This window comes from Lissotriton vulgaris, unplaced genomic scaffold (genome assembly GCF_964263255.1).
Source record: "Lissotriton vulgaris unplaced genomic scaffold, aLisVul1.2 SCAFFOLD_1939, whole genome shotgun sequence".
Taxonomy (NCBI): Eukaryota; Metazoa; Chordata; class Amphibia; order Caudata; family Salamandridae; genus Lissotriton; species Lissotriton vulgaris.
The window spans coordinates 37,983-63,308 of record NW_028243668.1 but is presented as its reverse complement, the minus strand read 5'-3'; the positions used below and the strand labels follow the sequence as shown (position 1 = coordinate 63,308).

At 50.0% G+C, this 25,326-nt stretch overlaps 1 protein-coding gene across 4 annotated transcripts in view; it reads left to right on the top strand.

Annotated features, from left to right (window-relative positions):
* Positions 1 to 25,326, top strand: part of LOC147668257 (prolyl 4-hydroxylase subunit alpha-1-like) — a 415,422-nt gene that overhangs the window by 365,650 nt on the left and 24,446 nt on the right. For all 4 annotated transcript variants that reach the window (XM_086948664.1, XM_086948663.1, XM_086948662.1 and 1 more), the window contains exon 14: positions 10,295 to 10,391. In XM_086948664.1, the coding sequence (XP_086804790.1) occupies positions 10,295 to 10,391 (97 nt within the window). The remainder of the gene's footprint in view (positions 1 to 10,294; positions 10,392 to 25,326) is intronic.

The following is a 25,326-nucleotide window of genomic DNA, read 5'->3' as shown; positions in this document are numbered from 1 at the left end:
CTGCATTATTTGTCTTTAAATTCTCTCTTAAGTGTCTTTGCAGTTCTGCATTTTTTGACAATTTAAGAGATTATTTTTGATTGCCGGGGTCCACGCACATGGGTGGAACTATTCACTAGATTATGACTATAACAGAGATACCCCTACTACAGAACTGGAGTTACAGGACAGAAACTACTCCGTATACTCCCGCTGAAGGGAGTACTAAAGCATGCACCAGACATCTTTAAAGACCCAGTCAGGGAGCGTGTCCTTAATCCAAGAATTGAAAAGAAATATAAACCAGCCCCTACAGACCCCTCTTATATCAAGTCTCAGCTACCACTAGACTCTCTAGTTGTATCTAATGCTAGTAAAAGGGCACATTTGCAAACAACAGCAGATGCCCCCCCTCCTGACAAGGAGTCAAAAATGTTAGAAACCTCTGGGAAAAGAGTGGCCTCTCAGGCAGCAAATACCTGGAGAATTGCCAATACACAAGCTCTCCTACAACGCTATGACAGAGCACACTGTGATGAACTGGAGGGATTATTACAACACCTACCAGAACCCTATAAGGCAAAAGCAAATGACCTAATAAAGTAAGGGATATTCAACACTAACGCACCCATAAAATGCGCCCTTGATGCAGCTGATACAGCCACTAGGTCTGTCAATACTATTGTGTTGCTACGCCGGCATGCCTGGCTCCGCATCTCGGACTTTAAAATTGAGGTGCAATCTACCATACTCAATCAACCCATTAACCAGGATTTCTTGTTTGGCCCTGCAGTTGATACCATCTTAGAAAAGATGAAAAAAGATACTGACACTGCTAAGTCCATGGGTGCACTTCAATTTCAACAGTCTAGGAGCTCCTTTCTTCGCTCCTCTTTTCGAGGCTTAGGCAGAGGCAACACATCCCAAACCTCTTCATCATTTAAAAGTACTACACAAGGCACCTTTAACAAAGGCTCCAACAGAGGAGGTTATAGAGGGAACAATAACAAGGTCAGAGGACGTGGTGGCAATAACACCAGAGCCTCCACCGCCAACAAACAGTGACTTGTTCACACTCCCTCCAGTCCACTTAACACCAGTCGGAGGCAGAATAACACAATTCCTACCAGTCTGGAACGCCATTACGGCAGACAGGTGTGTGAGACAAATTATCCAGTATGTTTACTGCTTCGAACTCACTTCTACTCCACCCAACATGCCGCCCAAACACAGGCCAATGTCCAAAGAACACATCACGCTGTTACAACAAGAGGTGCTATCCATGCTGGAAAAGGGTGCCATAGAGCCAGTACCTTTTCAACATCAAGGAACAGGAGTATACTCTATACTTCCTCAGTCCCAAAAAGAACAGATCCCTCAGACCAATATTGGACCTCAGACCTCTGAACCAATACATACACTCAGAGCATTTCCATATGATCACTCTACAAAAGGTACTCCCACTACTCCAGCAAGGCGACTGCCATACTACATTAGACCTCAAAGATGCATACTTTCACATCCCTATAAATCCAGCTCACAGGAAATACCTCCGGTTCATAAAAGAAGGTCACCACTATCAATTCAAAGTTCTCCCCTTCGGGGTATCTACACCACAAGGGTTTTTACAAAATGCCTAGCAGTAGTAGCAGCACACCTCAGAAGGCAACACATCCGTGTGTTCCCCTACCTCGACGATTGGCTCATAAAAGCCAACTCGTACGCACAGTGTGCAAGCAATACGTCGCACACAATCCAGCTATTGCACAGTCTGGGATTTTCCATAAATTACCCAAAATCACATCTGCAACCCTCCCACATACAACAATATCTGGGAGCAACAATAAATACCTCGGTGGCGAGGGCATATCCAAATCCAGCCAGGATAACCAACATACAGTCTCTCATTCAAAGATTTCAGCCACAACACTCCCTGCCAGCTCGGGTGTTCATGCAGCTTATAGGCATGATGGCCTCCTGCATATTCATTGTCCCTCATACTCTGCTTCAAATGCGTGCCTTACAGGAATGCCTAGCACGGCAGTGGAACCAAGCTCAAGGATAACTAAAAGACCTAGTGTTGGTAGACAGTCACACTTACAACTCTCTGCAGTGGTGGAACCCACAAAACCTTTCCAAGGGGCGACTGTTCCTAGAGCCAGTTCCACAAGTAGTATTAACAGCGGACGCATCACTGACAGGTTAGGGAGACCATCTCCTTCAATACACAGTACAAGGTCTCTGGACAGTCAAGCAAAAGACACTACATATAAACCACTTAGAGTTACTAGCAGTATTTCTGGCAATCAAAGCATTTCAGAAATACGTGCAAAAAGGCTGTGTTAATCCGGACGGACAACATGAGAGCCATGTACTACATCCAAAAACAGGGAGGGACACACACTCTGCAGCTATCTCACCTAGCACAGAGCATATGGAGGTGGACAATTCCAAAGAACATCTTTCTCCTGGCAGAACACCTCCCAGGGATAGACAGTCAGATGGCAGATCTACTAAGCCGACACAGTCAACAAATACACAAATGGGAGATTTACCCTCAGGTTCTACAACCATTCTTCCAAAAGTGGGGACATCCAGAAATAGATCTGTTTGCCACAAAAGAAAACTCAAAATGCCCGTCCTTTGCCGCCAGGTTCCCACAAGGCAATGCAATATGGATGAACTGGTCAGGCAGATTTGCGTACGCTTTTCCACCAACCCCACTGACTCCATTAGTGGCACACAAACTAAGGCAACAGTCACTCCAATGATCCTGGTTGCTCCCACATGGGCAAGACAGCCATGGTACACAACGCTCCTAGAACTCTCAGTAGTTCCTCACCAAAGACTGCGCCTTTCGCCACAATTGCTAACACAGAACCATGAAGAAATCAGGCACCCAGATTCCAATCAGATGAACCTAGCGATCTGTCTTCTGAGGTCTTGAGGTTCGGATATCTTAACTTGCTTCCAGACTGCTGGAACATTATCAAGGAAGCAAGGCTCCCCACTACCAGAGCATGCTACGCAGCTAAATGTAAAAGATTTATAATTTATTGTAATAATAACCAAATCAATCCATTAGATGCCTCCATCCAAAACATAATCTGTTACCTGCTTTATCTTCAAAGATGTAATCTAGCATACTCATCCATAAGGCTACACCTTGCTGCAATAGCAGCATATCTTCAAAACAGACAACATGTGTCCCTGTTCAGAATACCACCTATCAAAGCTTTTATGGAAGGACTTAAGAGAATTATCCCTCCAAAGCATCCACCTTCGCCAGTCTGGAACTGAAACATAGTACTTACCAGACTCATGGGACCACCCTTCGAACCACTTCATTCATGTGAACTACAATTCTTAACATGGAAAGTGGCATTTTTAATTGCCATTAGCTCCCTCAGGCGAGTGAGTGAGCTACAGGCACTAACCATTCAGGAACCCTTCATGCAAATACACCACAATAAGGTAGGGCTTTGTACAAACCCTAAATTTATGCCAAAAGTTATCTCCACTTTCTACATCAATCAGTCCATAGAATTGCCAGTTTTCTTTCAAAACCCGCAGTCAGTGGCTGAAAGAGCTCTACACACACTAGACGTTAAAAGAGCCCTGCTATATTACGTTGACAGAACTAAATCATTCAGAAAGACAAAGCAACTATTTGTTGCCTTTTCACCTCAACGTAAGGGTAATCCCATTTCTAAGACAGGAATAGCCAGATGGATAGTTAAATGCATTCAAATATGCTATCAAAAGGCAAAGCGCAGCGGGAGGAGCTTCGCGGGCAACCAAGATGGCCGCGTGAGCTCGGAGCTCCGAAGACCCTCCGATCCTCCGAATTAATCCTGTCGTCTATCCTGCTCCACGAAAGTGGGAAATCGTTGGGGGACTGCTGCTGGTGCGGGACTCGTTGTCCGATTGAAAATCCGAGGTCCCTAGGTGGAGTTACACCGTGTGCAAGTCTGGGGACGACGACGTGACGAGCGCCCGTGCCTGAACCGGCGAGTGCGACACAGTCGTATTGTAGTGGAATGGAAAGAGAGTGACTGCCCCGCCTCGAAGCGGAGCTTGCGGAGTTCCGGAGTGTGTTGGTGCTGAACAAACGGCGAGTACGACTGCGACCGCTAGTCGTGTTGGTGATCCGGCAAGGGCCAGGGGTTTTCCCGATCGTGGTGGCCGCTCGCTTATCATGGCGGGCAAAGGTGAACCCGACAGAGGGAAGCCCCGAGCCAGTAGAAAATCAACCTACTCCCAATCCACCAACATGGAAGGATTTGCCCACCCTAAGGGCTCACCCGGTGCCGCTGCAAGGCCTAAGGACATACATCGAGATGTGTCGCCGGATGATTCGGCCCCAACCCTCCGGGACGTCATGGGCGCCATCGCGGGCATAAAAGCCGAGATGCACAAACATGAGGTCCTGACGCATAAGGTCGACACGCTGGCCATTGAGGTCAACTTGATCAGGGACGATTTGGGCAAGACCAATGATCGGGTCAAGTCACTTGATATAAAAACCTCGAGCCTGACCACAGACGTCTCGGACCTGCAATCCGAGGTTCGAGACCTGAAAGCTGCGAACTCGCTATTTGCCCGTAGGCTTGAGGATTTTGAAGGACGTGCCAGGCGCCAGAACATCGGAATTGTAGGTGTTCCGGAGGGGGCCGAGGAGGATGCCACCGATCTCTTTGTCGAGAACTTGGTCCAGAATCATCTGGCCCCTGGGGGCCTCAGCAAGTTTTTCTCGGTTGAGCGAGCTCATCGATTGCCCGGAGGCCTCCCGAAGTTGGGGGCCCTTCCGCGTCCCATCATCGCCTGTGTGTTCAATTTTAGGGACCGGGACGCTATCCTGCAGGCATCGAGGAGAGGTGGGCCGCTGAAATGTCAAAATGCTGATATTAACTTTTTCCCGGACTTCACCCAAGCAGTGCAGAGGCGGAGGCAAAGCTTCACGGGCGTGAAACGGAGACTACGTGAGCTGGGGATGAAGTACTCCATGCTATTCCCCGTGAAACTACGTATCGAACATGATGGCGTGCATTGTTTTTCGACATGCCTGAAGTCGTCGGGGACTGGCTGGACACTTTGCCTCAGCGCCGTGAGGAACCAGAGGAACAGTCTGAGGGGGCAGCGGGTGGCCCTGATCCTCAGGAATAGAATGACCCTCTGGACCCTATTCGGGCAATGGGACTGCCCAGGCAGTCGGTTACACAGTACTGTATTCTTTGTTACTATCCTCGCTTTATGAACGGGGGAAACGGGGGGGATAGGATAGACTCCTTTCTCCTCTAGGGGCTTTTCGTAGAGTAGTTTTCTGGGGGCGACAGGCACACTGCTAGTTGGGGGGGGCTCTTTAGTCTAATGCAGGGGTGCAGGGTGGGGGGTGGATGGGTTGTTTGTTTTTTACTTGTTCTCTTTCTTCCTTTTTCTATTTCACGGCAAGGTGACTGTTATGCTGCTAACTGTGTTGTAGCGACGCCACCCTGCAGGGCTGGCAGGGGCCTGTACTTTGACGATGGGGGGTAAGAAGTTGAATGTCCTGTGTATTGGAATGTTAATGGGCTGGGGGATCGTATTAAGAGAGGTGTAGTACTACAAATGTTTAAGAGATGCATGCCTGATGTCATTCTGCTGCAGGAAACTCATTTGGTAGGGAACACGTGCCACGCGCTTAATAGAAAAGGTTTCAAGATGGTGGCACATTCGGGGTTCTCTTCGGTGTCCCGCGGGGCGGGGATCATGGTGCGTATGTCACTCCCATTCGAGATAGAATCCAGCGTGATTGATGAGAGGGGGCTCTACGTCGCCGTAACGGGTAGGTGGGAGGGGCGTACCCTAGTTTTGCTTTCTGTTTACGTCCCTCCTGGTTTGCAAACTACTACGTTTCAGGATCTTGGGGGCGCCATTTTGGGTTTGCCCGAATGTTTGCTTATTGTTGGCGGCGACTTTAATGCGGTTGGCTCTGGGACCTTAGACAGGCATCCATCCAGAGATCTTCGGAGTGCGCGGTCCTGGCTTCCCGATTTCTTGGATACTATGGGGCTTATTGACTGCTTGAGGCTTCTTCATCCTACCCAGCGTCAGTACTCCTTTCACTCCGGAGCACAGGGTAGCCTCTCCAGAATTGATTACGTTCTGGCTTTGGCGGCCCACGCGTCGGCGGTCTCTGAGGCCCGACTGATGGCCAGGGGTATTTCAGACCATTCTCCGGTCTGGGTGTCTTTTGACTTTGACATCGTGGTGGCTAAGAGGGTGGCGCCGGTTAACCCGTGGTACTTTCGTAACCCTAAGACCCGTGGACTCCTGGCTAAAGCCATTGAGCTCTACTTTTCTGAAAACACGGGCTCGGTTACATCAGCAATATCCCTATGGGAGGCCTTCAAGACTGTCTTGAGAGGCGAGGCCTTCTCCTTAACCACATGGCTGCTGCCATGATTTTTCCCGTATGCTGGAAATTGCTCTTTTGCTTCACTTATGACGAGCTCAGCTCGTCATCAGCACACGACACCCGTGGGTGATGACGAGCTGAGCTCGTCATCAGCAGCGAAAGGGTTAATAGCCGAGGTGCGAAGACGTAGGGATGAGGACGTTGTGCGGATAGAATCAGAGATCGAGGATCTTGGCTCCCAATTGGAGACTGATCTGACACCTGCCCTGCTCCACGCTCTCTCGCTTAAGCAGTCGGAGTACCGAGCCACTGTTACTGACGCTGCCAGGGTTATGGGCAGAGAACAGCAAGGGAGGATCTATGATGTTGGGGACAAGGCAGGCAAGCTTATTGCGTGGCTCGATAAAAAGGAGATGGCCTCCCGGGTGGTCCCTGAGGTGCTGGGGGAGGACGGCTTGGCTGTCACCGACCCCAGCGCTATAGCCACGGTTTTCGCCGACTACTTCGAGTCCGTTTACACCTCGGTCTCTGAGATGTCTGAGGCGGACTCTGACGCCCTTTTGAGAGAGGTGGACCTTCCGTGTTTGTCGGATACTGAACGCGACGACATGGATAGAGGTATAACTGCCGACGAGGTTGCGCTTGCGATACGCTCTCTGAGGTCCGGCAAGGCACCCGGCCCTAACGGCCTCCCGGTGGAGCTTTAAAAGATAAAACCTGACGCCAAAACCCCGCCCTTACGGGACATGTTCCTGGAGGCGCGAGAGATGGGCGCGCTCCCCCCGGACCAGAGGTTGGCCACCATTGTGGTCATACATAAGGAAGGGAAGCCCAGATGCTGAATGCTGAGCCTAAGATCTTGGCTAATTTACTGGCCAATCGGCTGGTGGGCGCGATTAGCGACTTGGTTCACCCGGATCAGTCGGGCTTTATTCCGCACCGCAACACCGCCCTTAACCTTAGGAGACTCCACGAGGCTTTGGCGAGGATCCGTACGCTCCGGGAGCCGGCCGTTTTGGCGTCTTTGGATGCCACGATGGCCTTTGACTCACTCGAGTGGAACTACCTGTGGGCGGTGTTGACGAAGTTTGGGTTTGGCCCTGAATTTATAGGATGGGTCAAGCTTCTGTTTGCTAGTCCACTTGCCAACGTTACGGTCAATGGCCGAGTGTCTGCATCCTTTGCTCTTTGTAGGGGCACCAGGCAGGGTTGCCCCTTGTCGCCCTTGTTGTTTGCGTTGGCGCTTGAGCCTCTGGCTGCCTGGTTACGGGGTCACCTGGATATCAATGGGATACGGTGGTCTCCCGGCTTTGAGGACCGCGTGTCTTTATACGCGGACGACATCTTGCTTTACCTCACCGCTCCCTGCAAGTCCCTTATCGTGGTATGCGACGTGCTGCATACCTTCGGTAGGTACTCGGGCCTGGTCATCAACTGGTGGAAATCACACTTATACGTTTTGAGAGGTGAGGCTCCGCGGCTCCCGAGGGGTTGCACCATACAGATCGCGAGGCAGGGGTTTAAATACTTGGGCATCTATATCTCAACCGATGCCAAGATCCGTTATGCGAACAACTTGCTTCCCCCTCTTGCACGCCTGCGGCGTGACGTAGAGGGGTGGCGGAAGCTACCGCTTTCCCTGCTTGGACGTGCGGCGTTGTTCGAAATGATGTCCCTGCCCAGATTCTTGTATGCGCTCCAGAATACCCAGGACCCAGTCCCCTCCGGGTATTTCAGAGAGGTCGAGGGCTTACAGCGGGCCCTTCTCTGGGATTGCAGACCGCACATTGCTATAGCTAAACTCACGCTTCCGTGGTATGACGGAGGTATTGCTTTGCCTGACATCCGGAGGTATTATTGGGCCTCCCAACTAGCCGCCCTCAACCATGGTTTCTACGGTCCAGCCGACAGTCCAGGTTGTACTCGAGATCTCTGGATGGCAGAATGACAGGTCCGACTAGGACAGCGGTACACATATGGAGGGCTATCACAAAGGCACAGGGATGGAAAGGGAGACTCACGTTGGCCACCCCACTTTACGACTCGGACCTACTGGGTAAATTGTGGCATACCAAGGGGTTTGATCGATGGGACCTCATTGGTATCTCCAAGGTTGAAGACATGATGGCCAAGGGTGAGATAAAATCTTTTGCCGCTCTACAAACAGAGTTTCACCTGGGAGCGACGGAATTTTTTAGGTACGCCCAATTGCGACACGCCCTTTTGGCAGTGCTGCCGGAGGGTGAGAAGGTCCCTGAGTCGTCCCCGTTGGAAGATAGGGTGCTGGATGGCCATATGCCGGACAGTGCCATCTCGTTGGTCTATAAAAAACTGATCAATGTCTGAGCGGACCTCCTTCTGAGTGTGAGAGAACAATGGGTGCGTGATGGTGTTGAGTTGGATGACGAAGATTGGCAGTGTGCGGCGTCATCCCCCAAGGAGGTAGGAATCCCAGCCAGACTACGCTTGGTCCAGCTGAAAATCTTGCATAGAGTGTATATGACCGGCCCTCGGTTGATACATATGGGCCATTCGGTGGACGGACTTTGTAGGCGTGGTTGTGGTGCATTGGCCACCTTCATGCACATTCTTTGGGAGTGTCACGCGGTCGCTTCCTACTGGAGGCGTGTCCACGCGGTGATGTGCGAGGTGACTGGAGTCGACTTGCCGGCTGAGGCCCGGCGCTGCTTACTGAATGTGTGGGGCCCCACGGATTACAACAATGCGCAAACCCAATGGGTCACTTTGGGAAACATGGTGGCAAAGCGTGACATCGCTCAGAAGTGGGGTGCTACGTCGCCTCCCTCTGTGGAATTGTGGAAGACCAATATGGATTGGTGTATGGTTCGTGAGAAAACAGTGTACGTGGCCCGGGGTAAACCCAAGAAGTGGCATAAGATCTGGGGGGCCTGGAGCGAATACAGGGGTGATATGTCTCCCACCCGACATTGCCCCATTGGAGCCTTTCTTCCTTTGCCCCATTAGACTTGCGCTAGTACTTTTTAAAGGACTTGGGCTGAGGTGTCTGGCATCCTGTAATGGAAACCTTACTAAAATTGTTTCATTTACTGTCAGCAAATCTAATTACTCAGATCCTCAAATTAAATGAGGATCTGCTTATCACTCACAAACATGAGCCCCCTCTTCCAATAGGGTTTGTTCATTTTTCAAATTTTGGATCCTTGAGTCTTTCCTGGATTGTGGAGGGTCTGCATATTAACGGACTAGACAAACAAAGATTGCTCCCTGATTAACCCTTTGAATTGTTTGCAACGTCTTTGTAAAGCATTTTGTCTTACGAACCGCTGCATCGATTTACCCCAAACCATAAAAAGGTTTTCTTCTGAGTAAATTTAGGCTTTTATTCCTAGTTTGGTTTTATTTGTTTGAACAGTTGTTGCTCGAGTGTTTTGGAAACTTTGCTACTGATTGACTCTTTCTGTCCTACTGACCACATGCATCTGCACTACATTTGACAATTACTAACTTTCGCCTAATGGGTGAATTGAATGTCAAATTTCGTTCAGATTGGTCAATCAACGCCAAGTTTAAAGCCACTCAAAAAGTTCTTTTAGTGGAAATTGAGATTTCACTATACCAACACATGATCGCCTAGTGTGCAATATATATATATATAATTATAATAGTCCAATAAGAGTTTGAAGGTCAGAAATGTGTCTCAAGAGACCACCATATCTGATGTTGAAAAATGGCCTCACCTGCATCATAAGCTCATATGTATTTATCGATCATTGGCTTCTGTTTTGGTTTGATGCAGTGGTTGAAGATTGTCTGAATTCTGTTCTGCTTCAGAGCAGTTTTATCTCTCACAGTTCTCATTTTTCCACTGTTTTAATTGTAATTCAATTTTTCATTTTTTGTTTTAGAGTAAACAGTTCTTTTTATTTCTTTTAACAGGGCACAGCTGTTTTCTGGTATAATCTCTTTGCGAGTGGTGAAGGTGATTACAGTACACGACACGCAGCTTGTCCAGTGTTAGTTGGAAACAAGTGGGGTAGGTATTGGTTTCTTGCAGAATGTGAAGTGCAGGAGCTTCATTTTAATATTATAAATGATTGCATAAGCCCCTTCTTGGATAATAGATTAAATCCTCGTCAGTTTTCCATGTTTAGGGAAACATTTCCCATGATTATCAAATTATAGTTGGGTTTTATAGGATCATTCTTCTTTCATGAGATTGCATTATACAAACAAAAAATATTTGGAGATCCGCTGTTTATGCCACAAATTTATTTTCTTACTCTTAACTATGACATTTTAATTTCAGAATTATGTAGATAATGTTGTAGCTAACAGTCCCACGTTTTGATCTTAAGTAATTTAAGTGTATTATTTCAAGTTCTTTTTGTTTGTCCAGACGAGTGCACAAAGATTTTTTGTTGTGAAATATGACCAGGTATAAATAAAGTTGTATGTGCATGCTGAGAACACTAGTATGGGAAAGTCTTCACCTACCATTTGCCTATCCCTTTGTGACAATCAAAAACATTGTATCTCCTGAAATACTTATGGCAACCTAGCAATATAAAAGTCCGGATTTCAGACCTAACTTAACAGGAAAGCCAGCTGTTTGTGATCCAAGATAGGATGGTGGGATGGACAATATTTGACAATAGCTATCACATATTGAAACAGATTAGATATGATTGCAGCATCTATTGTAGATAGCATTCTGTGCATCAACGGTGGTATTGTGAAAATAATTTTTCTTCTAAGTTTTTAAGTTTCAGTTTCGGGACTGGCTCGCGTTTATGTATTTAAACTATTTTGCATTCGGATCAGAAGTATAAACCATATTTTCCAACACTATATTGTGACATGGCCCCTCATTTAATACATTTTCCATGCTGTATGAAAATCACCATGGTTGGTGCAAAATTTTGTCCTCGTATCATGCAGGCAGCATTTGTATGTTATCTGTGCTTTCCTCCAAATTGCATCAAAGAAAGCTGCCAACCTTGCCACTATTTTAAGTCATTGTCTTTGGTAGACTCACTATGCTGTGAGGTGATCCGAGGACCTGGTTGAACTGACTTCTGCCACTTACCTGATTCCTGAAGCACAGGGCTACTGAAAAGAGTCTTCCGATGATGCGAAACCAACAGTCCTGCCAAACAGGCCTTTCCATTAGCAGAACAAAGTTTTTAAGGCTTTCTGGAATAGGAAGTCATTTTGAATATACAGAAAACCTACTGGTCTGGGAAGATAAAACCACAAAAGAGGAGCGGCTTTTCCTAGAGCTGCTATGTCGAGGACCCGCAGTCAGGAGAGCTTCGTAGGAACGCAGAGTTCTCCCAGTCTATAAGGCCTGGTACTCTCTGAGAGATACCTTGGGTATGACTTGTAGAAAGTCTGATGCAGTAACATCAAGGATTTAAACGGAAACCTCTTTTTAATAGGGAGACATTGAAACTCGGGTGGGTGAGTAGACCTAGAAGTACGGCTAGGAAGTTTTAATGAAATCTGAGCTGCCCCATTTTAAACCACTTAAACACTTAACTAAAAAAATCTGAGAGGCCCAAGTAAAGAACATTTGCGTAATCCAGTGAGTAAAGCATGGATCACCATACATTGGGCCTCAAATGGCAGCAACTCAAGAAATGTATTAACTTCAGGGTAGAGAAACGGGTCCATGCCACTGCTGAAGTTTAAATCTGCCCCCTTAGAGGTTGGGGTGGAGGAGAGAAAGTCATGTTCCAAGGACAAAAACCAGACTGGGAATGATGCAGGAGCCCATTCTTCCCCAGAGTTTAAAGGACACTATTTACAATTTGAAAATCTCTGTGCAAAGTTGGCAGCAACATAGACTTGGTCCCCAAATAAGGAACTTTGGGCAGCTTTAATTGCTGCATGTTATTTCTTCAAAGCCAGCTTGTAATTGGCCTCATCACCTGGAAGAAAATTCTTTCCATTTCCTTGCATTGCTTTTTCTCCTTGGCTAATTGAAACGTAAACCATAGGACTAAGCAAATCCTTTTATTGCAGATTACTGCTTTCAGGAAGGTGAGCTTGTCTACTGCTGTTAGCACTCAGTGATTGACAGTCTAAGTCACTTCACATAACAATAGTTTATTTCAGCATACGGCTTTAGCCATTCTAGATGGATGTTAGAAAAAATCAAACCAATTGTATGCCCAGCAGAGCGAGTATGGATGGAGTTGCTAAGAGAAAGGTCTAAGGATCCTAATAAATCGACAAAAGATGTGGTCAGAGTCACTCAGGTTAGAAACATTCAAATTGAAAGCCCCCAAAAGGGTCAAATTGGCATATTGCATGATGATAGTTTCATCTAATTATTGAAAATAATTACCCTCATAACCTGGAAGACTGTATAACAAAGCCCCTGCAAAGGATTTCTGAGGGAATAAGAAGATGCAGAAACTCAAGACCCCTGCCTCTTTCAGGTCCGCACAGGATAAAGTGGCACATTTAAAATGAACTTTATAGGCAGTAACAAATCTGCCTCCTCTTGTATTCTTCTTATCCCAATGCACACTGGAATAATTACTAGGACACGCCATTTGGATATCTGGCGCTTGGGATTCTCCCACCACGTTTCTGTCATAAACAAAACATCCGAGTCTCCTCCAGCAAGTTTATAATATACAATGCATGTTTGTGGAGAGAACAAATATTTATAAGAGCAGCCTTCAATCAATCAATCAATCAATCAAGGAATTTGTAGAGCGCGCTACTCACCCGTTAGGGTCTCAAGGCGCTGGGGGGGTGGAGGTTGCTACTGCTCGAACAGCCAGGTCTTGAGTTGTTTCCTGAAGGCGAGATGGTCCTGGGTCAGCCGGAGGCGGGTGGGGAGGGAGTTCCATGTCTTGGCTGCCAGATAGGAGAAGGAACTTCCGGCGGTGGCTTTGCAAATTCGTGGGATGGTGGCGAGGGCGTGGCTGTCGGAGCGGAGCTGGCGGGTTGGTGTGTAGAATGCGAGGCGGTTGTTGAGGTACCTGGGGCCCGTGTTGTGGAGAGCCTTGTGGGTGAGGATGCGGAATGCGATTCTCTTGCTGACGGGGAGCCAGTGCAGATCTTTCAGATGGGCAGAGATGTGGCTGTGGTGGGGGATGTCCAGGATGAGCCTTGCCGAGGCGTTCTGTATGCGCTGTAGTCTTTTCTGGAGCTTGGCTGTGGTTCCGGCGTCGAGGGTGTTTCCGTAGTCCAGGCGGCTGGTGACAAGGGCCTGGGTGACCGTCTTCCTGGTTGCGGTGGGGATCCGTCGGAAGATTTTTCGGAGCATGCACAGGGTGTTGAAGCAGGATGCTGAAATGGCGTTTACTTGCTTGGTCATCGTGAGGGAGGAGACCAGGATGAAGCCTAGGTTGTGTGCGTGGTTGGAGGGTTTGGGGGCGGTGCCCAGGGCAGGTGTCCACCAGGAATCGTCCCAGGCAGAGGGGGGTGGTCCCAGGATGAGGACTTCCGTCTTGTCTGAGTTCAGTTTCAGGCGGCTGAGATTCATCCATTCCTCGACATCTCTCATTCCTTCCTGGAGGCTGGCTCTGGCGGTGTCCGGGTGGTTGGTGAGGGAGAGGATCAGCTGTGTGTCGTCGGCGTAGGAGATGATGTTGAGGTTGTGTTTGCGTGCGATGGCTGCGAGGGGGCTCATGTAGCCGTTGAAGAGGGCGGGGCTGAGCGAGGATCCTTGTGGGACGCCGCAGATGACTTCAGTAGCTGTGGACCGGAACGGGGGGAGGCAGACTCTCTGGGTTCTTCCGGCGAGGAACGAGATGATCCACTCCAGGGCCGCGCCTTGGATTCCGGTGTCACTGAGGCGTTGTATCAGGGTGTGGTGGCATACCGTGTCGAAGGCTGCTGAGAGGTCCAGGAGGATGAGGGCGGTGGTTTCCCAGTTGTCGAGCATAGACCTGATATCATCGGTGGCTGCGATGAGGGCGGTCTCGGTGCTGTGGATGGGTCGAGGGATCCGTTTGTCTCGAGGAAGGCGGAGAGTTGTTTGTTGACCGTCTTCTCGATGACTTTGGCAGGGAAAGGGAGGAGCGAGATGGGTCGAAAGTTCGTGAGGTCCGTGGGGTCTGCGGTGGGTTTTTTCAGGAGGGCGCTGATCTCTGCATGTTTCCAGCTCTCCGGGAAGGTGGCGGATGCGAAGGAGCTGTTGATGATGTCCCGGAGTTAGGGTGCGATGACGGAGTCGGCTTTGTTAAAGATGTGGTGTGGGCATGGGTCGGTAGGGGAGCCGGAGTGGATGGTGCTCATTGTGCGGGCGGTGTCTTTGGTGCTGACCGGGGTCCAGGTGCAAAGGGTGGCGGGAGGGTGCGCTGGTTCGGTGGTTGGGTGCGTGTTCTGTGCGCCGAAGCTGTCGTGTAGGTCGGCGATCTTGCGGTGAAAAGAACGAGGCGAGTGAGTCGCAGAGGTCTTGCGAGGGTGTAATGTCGTTGTTGCAGGCGCTGGGGTTGGAGAACTCTTTGACGATGCTGAAGAGTTCCTTGCTGTTGTGGGTGTTGTTGTCCAGACGTTGTTTGTATGTAGTTTTCTTGGTGGTGCGGATCAGTTGGTGGTACTTGCGGGTGGCGTTCTTGAGGGCTGTCATGTTCTCTGTTGTCTGATCCTGGCGCCAGGTTTTCTCCAGGGAGCGGCAGGTTTTCTTTGAGTTTATGAGGTTGTCGGTGAACCACAAGGCTTTCTTGCTGTGGGGTCTGCTGGGAGGTTTCTTCAGTGGCGCAAGTTCGTCGGCGCAGTTGGCGAGCCATTGTGCGAAGTTGTGGGCTGCTTTGTTTGGGTCCGTCGTGATGGTGGGAGGGTTCTGGCTGAGGGAGGTTGTGAGCTGGTCGGTGGTGATCTTGCCCCAGCTTCTGCAGGGGGCCTGTTGCGAGTGGTGGTGGGTCGTGGTTTTTCTGAAGGAGAAGTGGACGCAGCTGTGGTCTGTCCAGTGGAGTCCGGTGGAGTGGCTGAAGGAGATGTACTTGCTGGAAGAGAAGACTGGGTCAAGCGTGTGGCCGGCGTAGTGGGTAGGGTGTTCACCAGTTGCTTGAGTCCGAGGTTGGCAAGGTTGTCCAGCAGGGTGGTGGTGTTGCTGTCGTTGTTGTTCTCCAGGTGGAAGTTGAGGTCTCCTAGGAGGATGTGGTCTGGGGAGGTGAGGGCGTGCGGGCTTATGAAGTCTGTGATGGCTTCACTGAATTGAGTGCGTGGTCCCGGGGGTCTGTAGATTAGGGTGCCTCTGAGGGTGGTCCTGGGATCGGTGTGTATTTGGAAATGCAGGTGTTCGGCGGCTGTGAGGGTGTCTTCCGAGTTGGTGGTGATGCGGAGGGTGTTTCTGTGGAAGATGGCGATGCCTCCTCCGGTTTGGTTGGTACGGTCCCTCCGGGTGATCTTGTAGCCGTCCGGGATGGCTATGGCAATGTCGGGAGCTGAGGAGGCGTTCATCCAGGTTTCCGTGAGGAAGGCGACGTCGGGTGCTGTAGTGTCTAGGAGGTTCCAGAGTTCGACTGCATGTCGGTGGACGGAGCGGGTGTTGAGCAGGATGCACTTGAGGTGATTCTTGTTGGTGGTAGGCTTGGCGGCTGCGGGCTCGGGACGGATGCAGGTGAATTTGCAATCTTGGCAGGTGAAGGGTCCGTGGGTGTGTTTCGGGTTGGCCAGGTGGCAGGCGGGGTTCCGGCCGGTGTTGAGTGTGCGGAGGGTGGTGGCGTCGTAGGTTCGTCCGGTGCGTTGGCATCGTCGAGATCCTGGGTTCTGGGCGTGGACGGGCTTGCCTTTGGCATGCCTTGGCGCGCCCGCTGCGCGTACGCATGCGCTCCCCTATAAATGGCGAAGTGGGAGGGAGGAGCAGCTGGGAGGCGGGAGCGGGGTGGCGAATGGGGAGGGGAACCAGAAGGAAAGGGGCGGGCCGCGCAGGGGAGCAGCGGCGGGTAGCGGGGTGGGAAGAGCGGGAAAAAACGGAGGCGAGGGTGCGGCAGGCAACGAAGGGAGAGAGCGTAGAATCACGGGCAGCAGTAGGCAACTAAGATAGAGAGCGCAGTATCGCGGGCAGCAGCAGGCACGAACTACCAGTCCCAGAGTCCTTAGCTGCGGGGGCAGCGGGGAGCTGGCGACAGTAGCGGAGACCTTGGGCACACTCACGGGGGTCCGCGCATTGTGTGGAGCGACCGGCCCTTGGGGTAGGGTCAGAGGTCAACACCCTGTGTGGGCTTTCTGAAGATGGCTCCCTTGTTCGAGGCATATGAGCTGCAGATCACACACTATGCATAGATCGCCATCTGGTGGGCCCAGATGTTTGCACTTGTTTTTGTCTTAAAGAAGTCTTTGGAAGTCACGAGATAGGTGACTCCTCCTTTGGATGATATTGCGCATGGGCATCGGCTCCATCCTCAGATAGGTTTTTTCCGCCATTGGGTTCGGATATGTTTCTCGCGCTCCAGTTCGGTGCCGTTACTTACATAACTTTTGACGCGCAATCCTTCACCCTTTCTACGGTATTGTTTTCGATCGCGAACCCTACTCGTCGCGCATCTCGCCAACGTCGAAGTCCTCAATTCCGATCGACGAGAGCCTTCGGGCCTACCTGGGCCTTAGCATCTGGCTTATGGAAAGGACTCCATTTAAGAAATGTCCTCAATGTGGGTCGAAGTTTCCCCACACCGATCTGCATGAGGTGTGTAACCTCTGCCTTTCATCGGAGCACGAGGCAGGAGACTGTGCAGCTTGTGCCTCCTTCTGCTCCAAGAAGACCATTCAAGATCGTCGAGCTCGAAGAACAATGGCTCGCTCGTCGACATCCATTCCCGACGACATCTTCAAGAGGGCGTCAACGTTCTAGAACAGCAGTGGGTCGAAGAACACAGCGCCTCCGAAGCAGAGGACGCAGACATCGAAGACCTCACTCCGGGGGTCGCAAGTAAGAACCTCGACCCGACCCCCTCTATAACTCATCCAAAAAGGCTTCTGTCACACCTTCACCTTAGGGCCCAGGTGCACACCGAGAGACTGCTTCCCATGCCCCGTCCTTTGGCTCGGCAAAGAAGCCTATTGAACCTTCAGGCCACTCGGACTCGAGTCAGCCTGCTGTCGGTACCAAAACTCATTCACCGGCACCGAAAAAGAAACCGCCCTCCTCCTCCGTGCCGAACACTGCCTTTAGATCAAAGCACTTGGCACCAAAACCAACAACCACCGACCCTTCGACTCATAAAAAAAACTTGGAGCCAAGCAAGAAGCTGCTCCCTAAAGGTTCAAATCAACCTTCAGAGTCGAAAACTTCGGACCCTAAAAAACCTTCGGAACCCCTGAAAACACTGGTTCGACATACAGAGACTGTAACAGTTTCAAGCCGAAAGACAAAACCATGCCAGAGACGGTGCCTCATAAGGCAGCTAAACCTAAAAAGTCAGTACCGAAAGATCAGCATCCATCAGAAGAGCTTTTTAGCCCAGATCCTAAACAAAAGACTCTTGTAAAAGATCCTAAAACTGGTCAGCTCATCCTCCGCTCAAAGAAGATACCACTAGATACACCTGCACCATCTCCACCACTAAAGAAAAGAGACATTGCCACTTCTCCACTTAGAATTCCTTCTCCATCACCTCCTCCACCTTCCCCACCACACCATTCTCCTAAACAGATGACACAGGGGAGGGTGCAGGTGAAGAGCCACCATGGGACATTAGTCCACCTTCTTCACCTGACCCCTGGGACGATTACAACACTCCAGATGTCCCTATTGTCCCACAAGAAGATGTATACCCCTCTAGACCTTCACCTCCAAAGGACACAACAGGATTTAATCAGCTACTCTACAGAGCTGCACAATACCATGGGGTTAAATTACACACAGACCCAGTGGAAGAAGATTTCCTTATGGACACTTTTGACATGTCACAAAGGACCACCTCTGTCTTGCCTATGCTAAAAGGGGTAATCAAGCATGTACTCAAAGTTTTTAAAGATCCTGTTAGGGCTTGAGTTATCAACCCTAGGATCGAAAAGAAAAACAAAGCTGCCCCTGCAGACTCGGCTTATATTAAAGGTCTGTACCCTTAGATTCATTAGTAGTCTCTAATCCTAGGAAAAGAGCCAATTCTCAGGCATCAGGTGATGCTCCACCCCCTGATAAAGTGTCCAAACTCTTGGACGCTTCGGGCAAAAGAACAGCGTCCCAGGCTGCTAACATATTGTAATTGCATTTATATAGCACTTATTACCCCTGACGAGGCGTCGAAGCGCTTTTTCGACGAGTAGCACGTTACTCCGGGACCCATAGAGGATTAGTGTTGAACTAGTGTAATGAAACATGCAAGTACATTTTAAGTGTTGGATAGGTTAGTCAGTTATTTGGATTTGGAATGATAGCAGAGGATAGAGGACGAAAAATGTTTGTATTTATATAGCTCTTGTTGACGCACGCTATTCAGGAAGCCCATAAAGGATTGGTGGTGAATTAATATGGTGAAATATGAAGTAATTTCAGTGGGGGATATTTAGTCAGATTATTTGGAGAGAGAGAGGGATAGCGGAGGGATAAAAGGGGAAGAAAGGTTTGCATTCATATAGCACTTTGTTACCCCTGATGGGTGTTGAAGCGCTTTTCTGGCGAGTAGCATGCCACTCTGGAACCCATATAGGATTAGTGTTGAAAATTAGTATAGTAAAATATGAATTAATTTGAGTAGTGGATATGTTATTCAGTTATTTGGGTAGAGAAGGGAGGTGGCAGGATAGAAGAGGGAAAGAGGTTTGTATTTATATAGCGCTTGCTACCCCTGGTGGGGTTTTGAAGCGCAAGTAGCACGCTGCCGCATCCCACGCGTGCACTCTGGCCTGAATGCCCACTAGGCAGGCCTCTTACTGCTTCCTCCCTGCTAATGATCAGCACAAGGTGTCTCTCCGCCCCCCCCCCCCCCGCCCCCCAACCCGGAACGCTACGTTATCAACTCCTCTGATAGGGCGGTATCCACACTAAGCTACTCCGCTGATCTGTGCTCCATGGGGGCCGCCCCTTCCTGCCCGACACTTCACCACTGCTCTCTGGGGCCTCCTCACGTGCCTCGCCAGAGAAGGCGGGACCTGCTCCTCCATTAGCCGCGTCTTACAGCCGGTCAGCAAGGGCCCCCCTGTTGTGCTGCCGTGAGCCAGAGTACAAGGCCCAGCTGCCGGTGCCTCATGCGGCCGAGCAGTGATGCCGCAGGATCGAGCTCCGTGGAAGCTGCTCCTGTTTTTGCCAACACTCCAACACCATTTCTCACGGGGGACTCCTCACTTGCCGTACTTTCCGCAGCACACTTACCTCACAGTATATCGCAGGAACTGGCTCCACCGTTCGCCGCTGTACACCGTCTGCCTGCGGGGCTAATGACCTTATACAAGAGGAAAAAGTGATCACTAACACTTCCATTCGCTGTGCTCTCGACGTAGCAGAACCCGCTTCCAGAGCAGTCAACACAAGGGTCCTTCTGCGTAGACATGCTTGGCTATGCATTTCTGGGTATAAGCCTGAGGTTCAAACTTCTATTCTAAACCAACCATTAGATCAGGAACACTTATGTTCGAGGCATGTGGGCTGCTGAATTCATATCTTGTGTATAGATCGCCGCCTAGTGTTGGGTCCGGATGATTGCACTTGTTGTCTTGGAAGAGTCTTCGAAGTATCACGAGATAGGTGACTCCTCCCCCGGACTACAGTGCGCATGGGCATCTTCTCCATCCTCAGATTGTTTTTTTCCGCCATTGGGTTCGGATGTACTTTTCTTACTCAAGTTCGAAAACTTTCTAAAGGCCTTCGGGGTCGTCGGTACTGTCTCGATCGGTGTTGAGTTCTTGTTCCAGTTTTCTTGAGCTGGACGTCGAAGAGAGCCGCGTGGCCTTTTCGACACCGGAGGCCTGATCGTCGATGGAACGGAGCCCGTTCAAACGATGCCCCCTTTGTAACTCCAAGTACTCGCACATCGATGTACACCCAGTGGTGCAACAAGTGCTTATCACCGGAGCACAACGAGAACAACTGTCTAGCTTGTGCTCGATTCAGGTCGAAGAAGACGCTTAGACTCCGACGTGCAGCAAGGCAAACGAAGTCAAAGCCAGCGCCCAACCCGGTAAATATCTTCGATGAAGACGAAGATGAGGTCGTCGAGGCAGAGGATCCGGAACAGCAATCGAATCCCGGTTCGGAGCATGGCTCCGACTACTGTGAAGAAGACGAAGACAACGTTGAATTTGAAAACGTCGTCGAGGTGAGGGATGACGTATCCCCCAGCGGAGCCGTTGATGACGATTCGAGCGATGAAACAGGCCTAACAAGTGGGTACTGGGCCCGAAACAGACACTCAAAGACTTTCAAAGGCTCAGGTCTAGGCATCGCCAGAAAGCCTTAGCCGAGATCGTGAAGAACATTCTATAGCCCCGAGTCAAGGCCCGGCTAGGAAAACAGTACATGAGCCATCGGTTCCAATACTCAAAACGAAACCGAAAGCTATCGAGCCCTTAACGAAACCGAAAGTCCTAAAGACAGTCCTTGGGTCGAAAACCTCGAACCCATCGGAGTCGATGAAGAAATCAGGTGTCGACGACCCTGCGGGGTTAAAATTAAAGAGTGTCGAACCAAAGATCGGGGCGCTAAAGTCCGCCATTAAAACCAAGCACGTCGAACCGAAGACGTCGGCGTCGATGGACAGCGACATAAACAAGGGACTCTAGTCTCGGAAGGGTCTCGATCCGAAGCATCAGGTCGACAGACCCCAGCTTATCAAAGGCCTCGAGTCGAAAGTCAAAAGCGCTTCGAAAGGACCACGTCGAGTCGAGGCAGAAGAGTGCGCCTCCGACGCCACAAGCACCGAAGTCTGCGCACGCCCAAAAAACTCCTGGCGAAAGGGCAAAGTCCGTCGGGCCTACATCGACGCCGGCGCCGAAGAAGGTTAGTCTGTCTAAAGACACTATGCCACCGATAAAATTCGGACTACCACCGACTGCACGCCCCAAGGCGCTCGATTCGAAACCTAGGGTCGAAAACCCCAAACAGGTGTCATTGGGGAAAATGAGTCATCCTCTGGAAGAGGAAGTTACGTGCCAGGAGCCCTCATATGATGACCAGTCCAAGTTGCATATAGACTCAGAATCTGGTAAACGTACTATTTATTAGAGGAAAATCAGGTCTGAAAATACTTTGGAATCATACAAAATTCCACTCAAAAAGAAAAGGGATTCTGCAACTTCACCTGTCCTTTTTGAGACTGTGCGGTACTATGGCAAGGATACTTCGGCATATTCACCCACACCCACTACCGAGGATATTGGTTATGATGATGAGGAACAATATCATTACCCTGCGGACACTGATCAGGATGACCAAACTCAAACCTGGGCAGACCCTGCTGATCAGGGGAATCACAAACTATTCCTGATACTCCCTCTTATCCTGTAAAAACTTCACCAACGGAAGATACAGCTGCGTTCAACGCTTTAATCGAAAGGGCAGCACTAAATCATGATGTGGACATGCATGCTGACCCAGTTGAAGAGGACTTCCTGTTTGACACTTTCTCCACTTCGGAGAAATCTGTAAAAACGTTGCCAATGCTAAAGGGTGTCCTTAAACACGCTGGGGACATCTTCAAGGAAACCACTAGAGCAAGGGTTATTAACCCCAGGATTGAAAGGAAATACAGACCGGCGCCTGTGACCCTACATATATTAAGGGACAGCTGCCGTTAGACTCCTTGGTGGTATCAAATGCTCGTAAGCGCGCCAACTCACAGACTACGGGTGATGCTCCTCCTCCAGACAAAGAATCTAAAGTACTAGAAGCTTCTGGGAAAAGGGTAGCTGCTCAAGCACCTAATATCGGGAGCATTTCTAATACACAGGCCCTATTAGCCAGATACGATAGGGCACATTATGACTCTAGAGCAACTGCTACAACATTTGCCTGAGGCCTACAAGGAGGGAGCAGAGATGCTAATCCAGGAGGGTAAACTCATTACCAACGCATCCATTAAGTGTGCGCTAGACGCAGCAGCCACTGCAGTCAGGGCCATCAGCACAAGCGTCCTGCTCAGAAGGCATGCCTGGTTGCGGATCTCGGGATTCAAACCTGAGATCCATACCACATTACTAAACCAGCCTGTGAATCCAGATTTTCTTTTTGGTTCTGATGTGGACACAATCTTAGAAAAGATTAAAAAAGACACAGACACGGCCAAATCCATGGGTGCCTTGCAGTCCCAACAATTTAGAGGAGGTTTCTTTCGTCGCTCCAGTAACAGAGGAGCTACATGAGGCCAGGCATCACAACAGATCCCATACAATAAAGGGAGCACGCAAACCACCTACAATAAAAATAATGGAGGTGGATACCGTGGCAACAGCAGCAAAGGCAGAGGACGGGGGAATAACAACACCAGATCCTCTGCCAATACTAAACAGTGACGCCTTGTCACTGCCCCCGGACCATGTAACACCGGTCGGGGGCGATTACAACAGTTCCTGACAGTCTGGGAGAGCATTACCACAGACAGGTGGGTGAGATAACTTATTCAGTATGGCTATTGTCTAGAGCTAACCTCCACTCCACCCAACATACCCCCAAGACACCGTCCTATGTCAGCAGAGCGCATAGACTTATTGCAGCAAGAAGTTATCAGCATGCTGCAAAAAGGGGCCATAGAACTCGTCCCTATACAGGAACAAGGTACAGGGGTATATTCGCATACATCTTGTCAGAACATTTTCACATGCTCACTTTACAGCAGGTTCTACCATTGCTCAATCGGAGATTTCCTTGCAACGCTAGACCTAAAAGACGCGTACTTCCACATACCAATACATCCTGCGCACAGGAAGTATCTCAGGTTCACCATACAAAACCAGCACTACCAATTCAAGGTCCTACCTTTCGGGGTGACAACAGCCCCCAGGGTGTTTACCAAGTGCTTAGCTACAATGGCGGCACACCTGAGGAGAAACTATGTCCACGTCTACCCCTATCTGGACGACTGGCTCATCCAAGCGAAGTCGGTCCAGCAATGTGCCAGCCACATGTCACGCACTATTCACCTCCTGCACAGCCTCGGATTCTTATTGAACTACGCAAAATCTCATCTCCAACCCGCTCACGTACAACAGTACCTAGGAGCAGTGATGGACACTCTGGTGGCAAAAGCACAGCCAAACTCAGCAAGAATCAGCGGTATTCAGTTGCTGATTCAGAAATTCAGACCCCAACATTCGCTTCCAGCACGGGTGTTTATGCAGTTGATAGGCATGATGGCCTCCTGCATCTTCATAGTCCCTCACGCGAGGCTAAACATGCGTCCGCTTCAAGAAAGCTTAGCACGGCAGTGGAACTAGGCTCAAGGACAGCTGAAAGACCTAGTGTTGGTGACCGGTCGTGCATACCACTCTCTGCATTGGTGGAACCCACAAAACCTTTGCAGGGGACGGCTGTTCCAAGAGCCTGTACCACAAATAGTGCTGACAACGGACGCATCTCTCCTGGGCTGGGGAGCGCATGTCCTCCATTACACAGTGCAGGGACTATAGACGACACAGCAACGGAAGATGCATATAACCCTGCTGGAACTGATGGCGATCTTCATGGCAATGAAGGCCTTCAAAGTACATCTGTGCAACAAAGTCGTGTTGATCCGACCGGACAACATGACTATGTACTACATACAGACGCAGGGAGGAACACACTCTCCACAGTTGTCACATCTAGCGCAAAGCATGTGGAAGTGGGCCATTCAGAGGAACATCTTCCTCATGGCGGAACACCTCCCGGGCAGGAACAAACAGATGGCGGATCTGCTCAGCAGACACAGCCACCAGATGCACGAGTGGGAGATACATCCCTCAGTGCTACATCCGTACTTCCAGCAGTGTGGTCACCCAGAGATAGACCTGTTCGCCACAAGGGAAAACGCAAAATGCCAAAGCTTCGCCGCCAGGTTTCCACATCCGCAGTCTCAGGGCAATGCGATATGGATTAACTGGTCGGGCAGGTTTGCGTACGCTTTTCCCCCAGCCCCGCTCATACCACTAGTGGCACGCAAACTGCGGCAACACTCCATGACACTCATCCTAGTTGCTCCAACGTGGGCAAGGCAACCGTGGTACACCACTTTCCTAGAACTTTCCGTGGTGCCTCATCAAAGGCTGCGATTAACACACAGTCTTTTAACCCAGAGCCATGGACACATTCAGCACCCAGATCCGCAACATTCGAACCTTGCGATCTGGCTCCTGAAGTCATAGAGTTCGGTTACCTGAACTTGCCTCCTGACTGTATGAACATTATCAAAGAGGCAAGAAGACCTACGACCAGAGCTTGCTATGCGGCGAAATGGAAACGATTTGTCATCTACTGTACCAATAATGACATAAATCCGCTAGATGCATCTACTCAGTACATCATATGTTACCTGTTACATTTACATAGATGCAATCTAGCCTATAGCTCCATACGTATACACTTAGCTGCGGTGGCAGCTTATCTTCCGAACAGGCAACACCTTTCACTCTTCAGAGTGCATAGGGTCGAAGTGGCGTCTGGTTTTGTCACGCAGGTTCTTGGTGCTTGAAGCTGAAGATGCTGCAGGCGATGTGAAGGAGAAGTGTCCGGTGTGATCCAAGGGTGGATCAGAGTAGAAAAGTACCTGAAAGCAGAGGGGACAGAGTCTGGGTCACTCAGCAGTGACCAGGGTGGAACCAGGACGGAACCAGGCAATGTCGGGCGCAATCAGGTGGTCGTCGAGGAGCTTCTCTCCACTGCCACGTGGGCTCTGGGGCATCTGCGACGTCCAGGAGCGGGTCACGAGCTGTCCCACGCAGGCTCTCACCGTCGGCGCTGTCGGCTTCAAGATCGGAGTCAACAACACTTGGCAAAAGCAATCCACGCGGGATTGGGAGATCGCTTCTCACTCAGACCAGGAGGGTCGGAGTGGGGGCTCCTTTTCAGAGGAGCTGGTGCAAGTCTAGAGCAA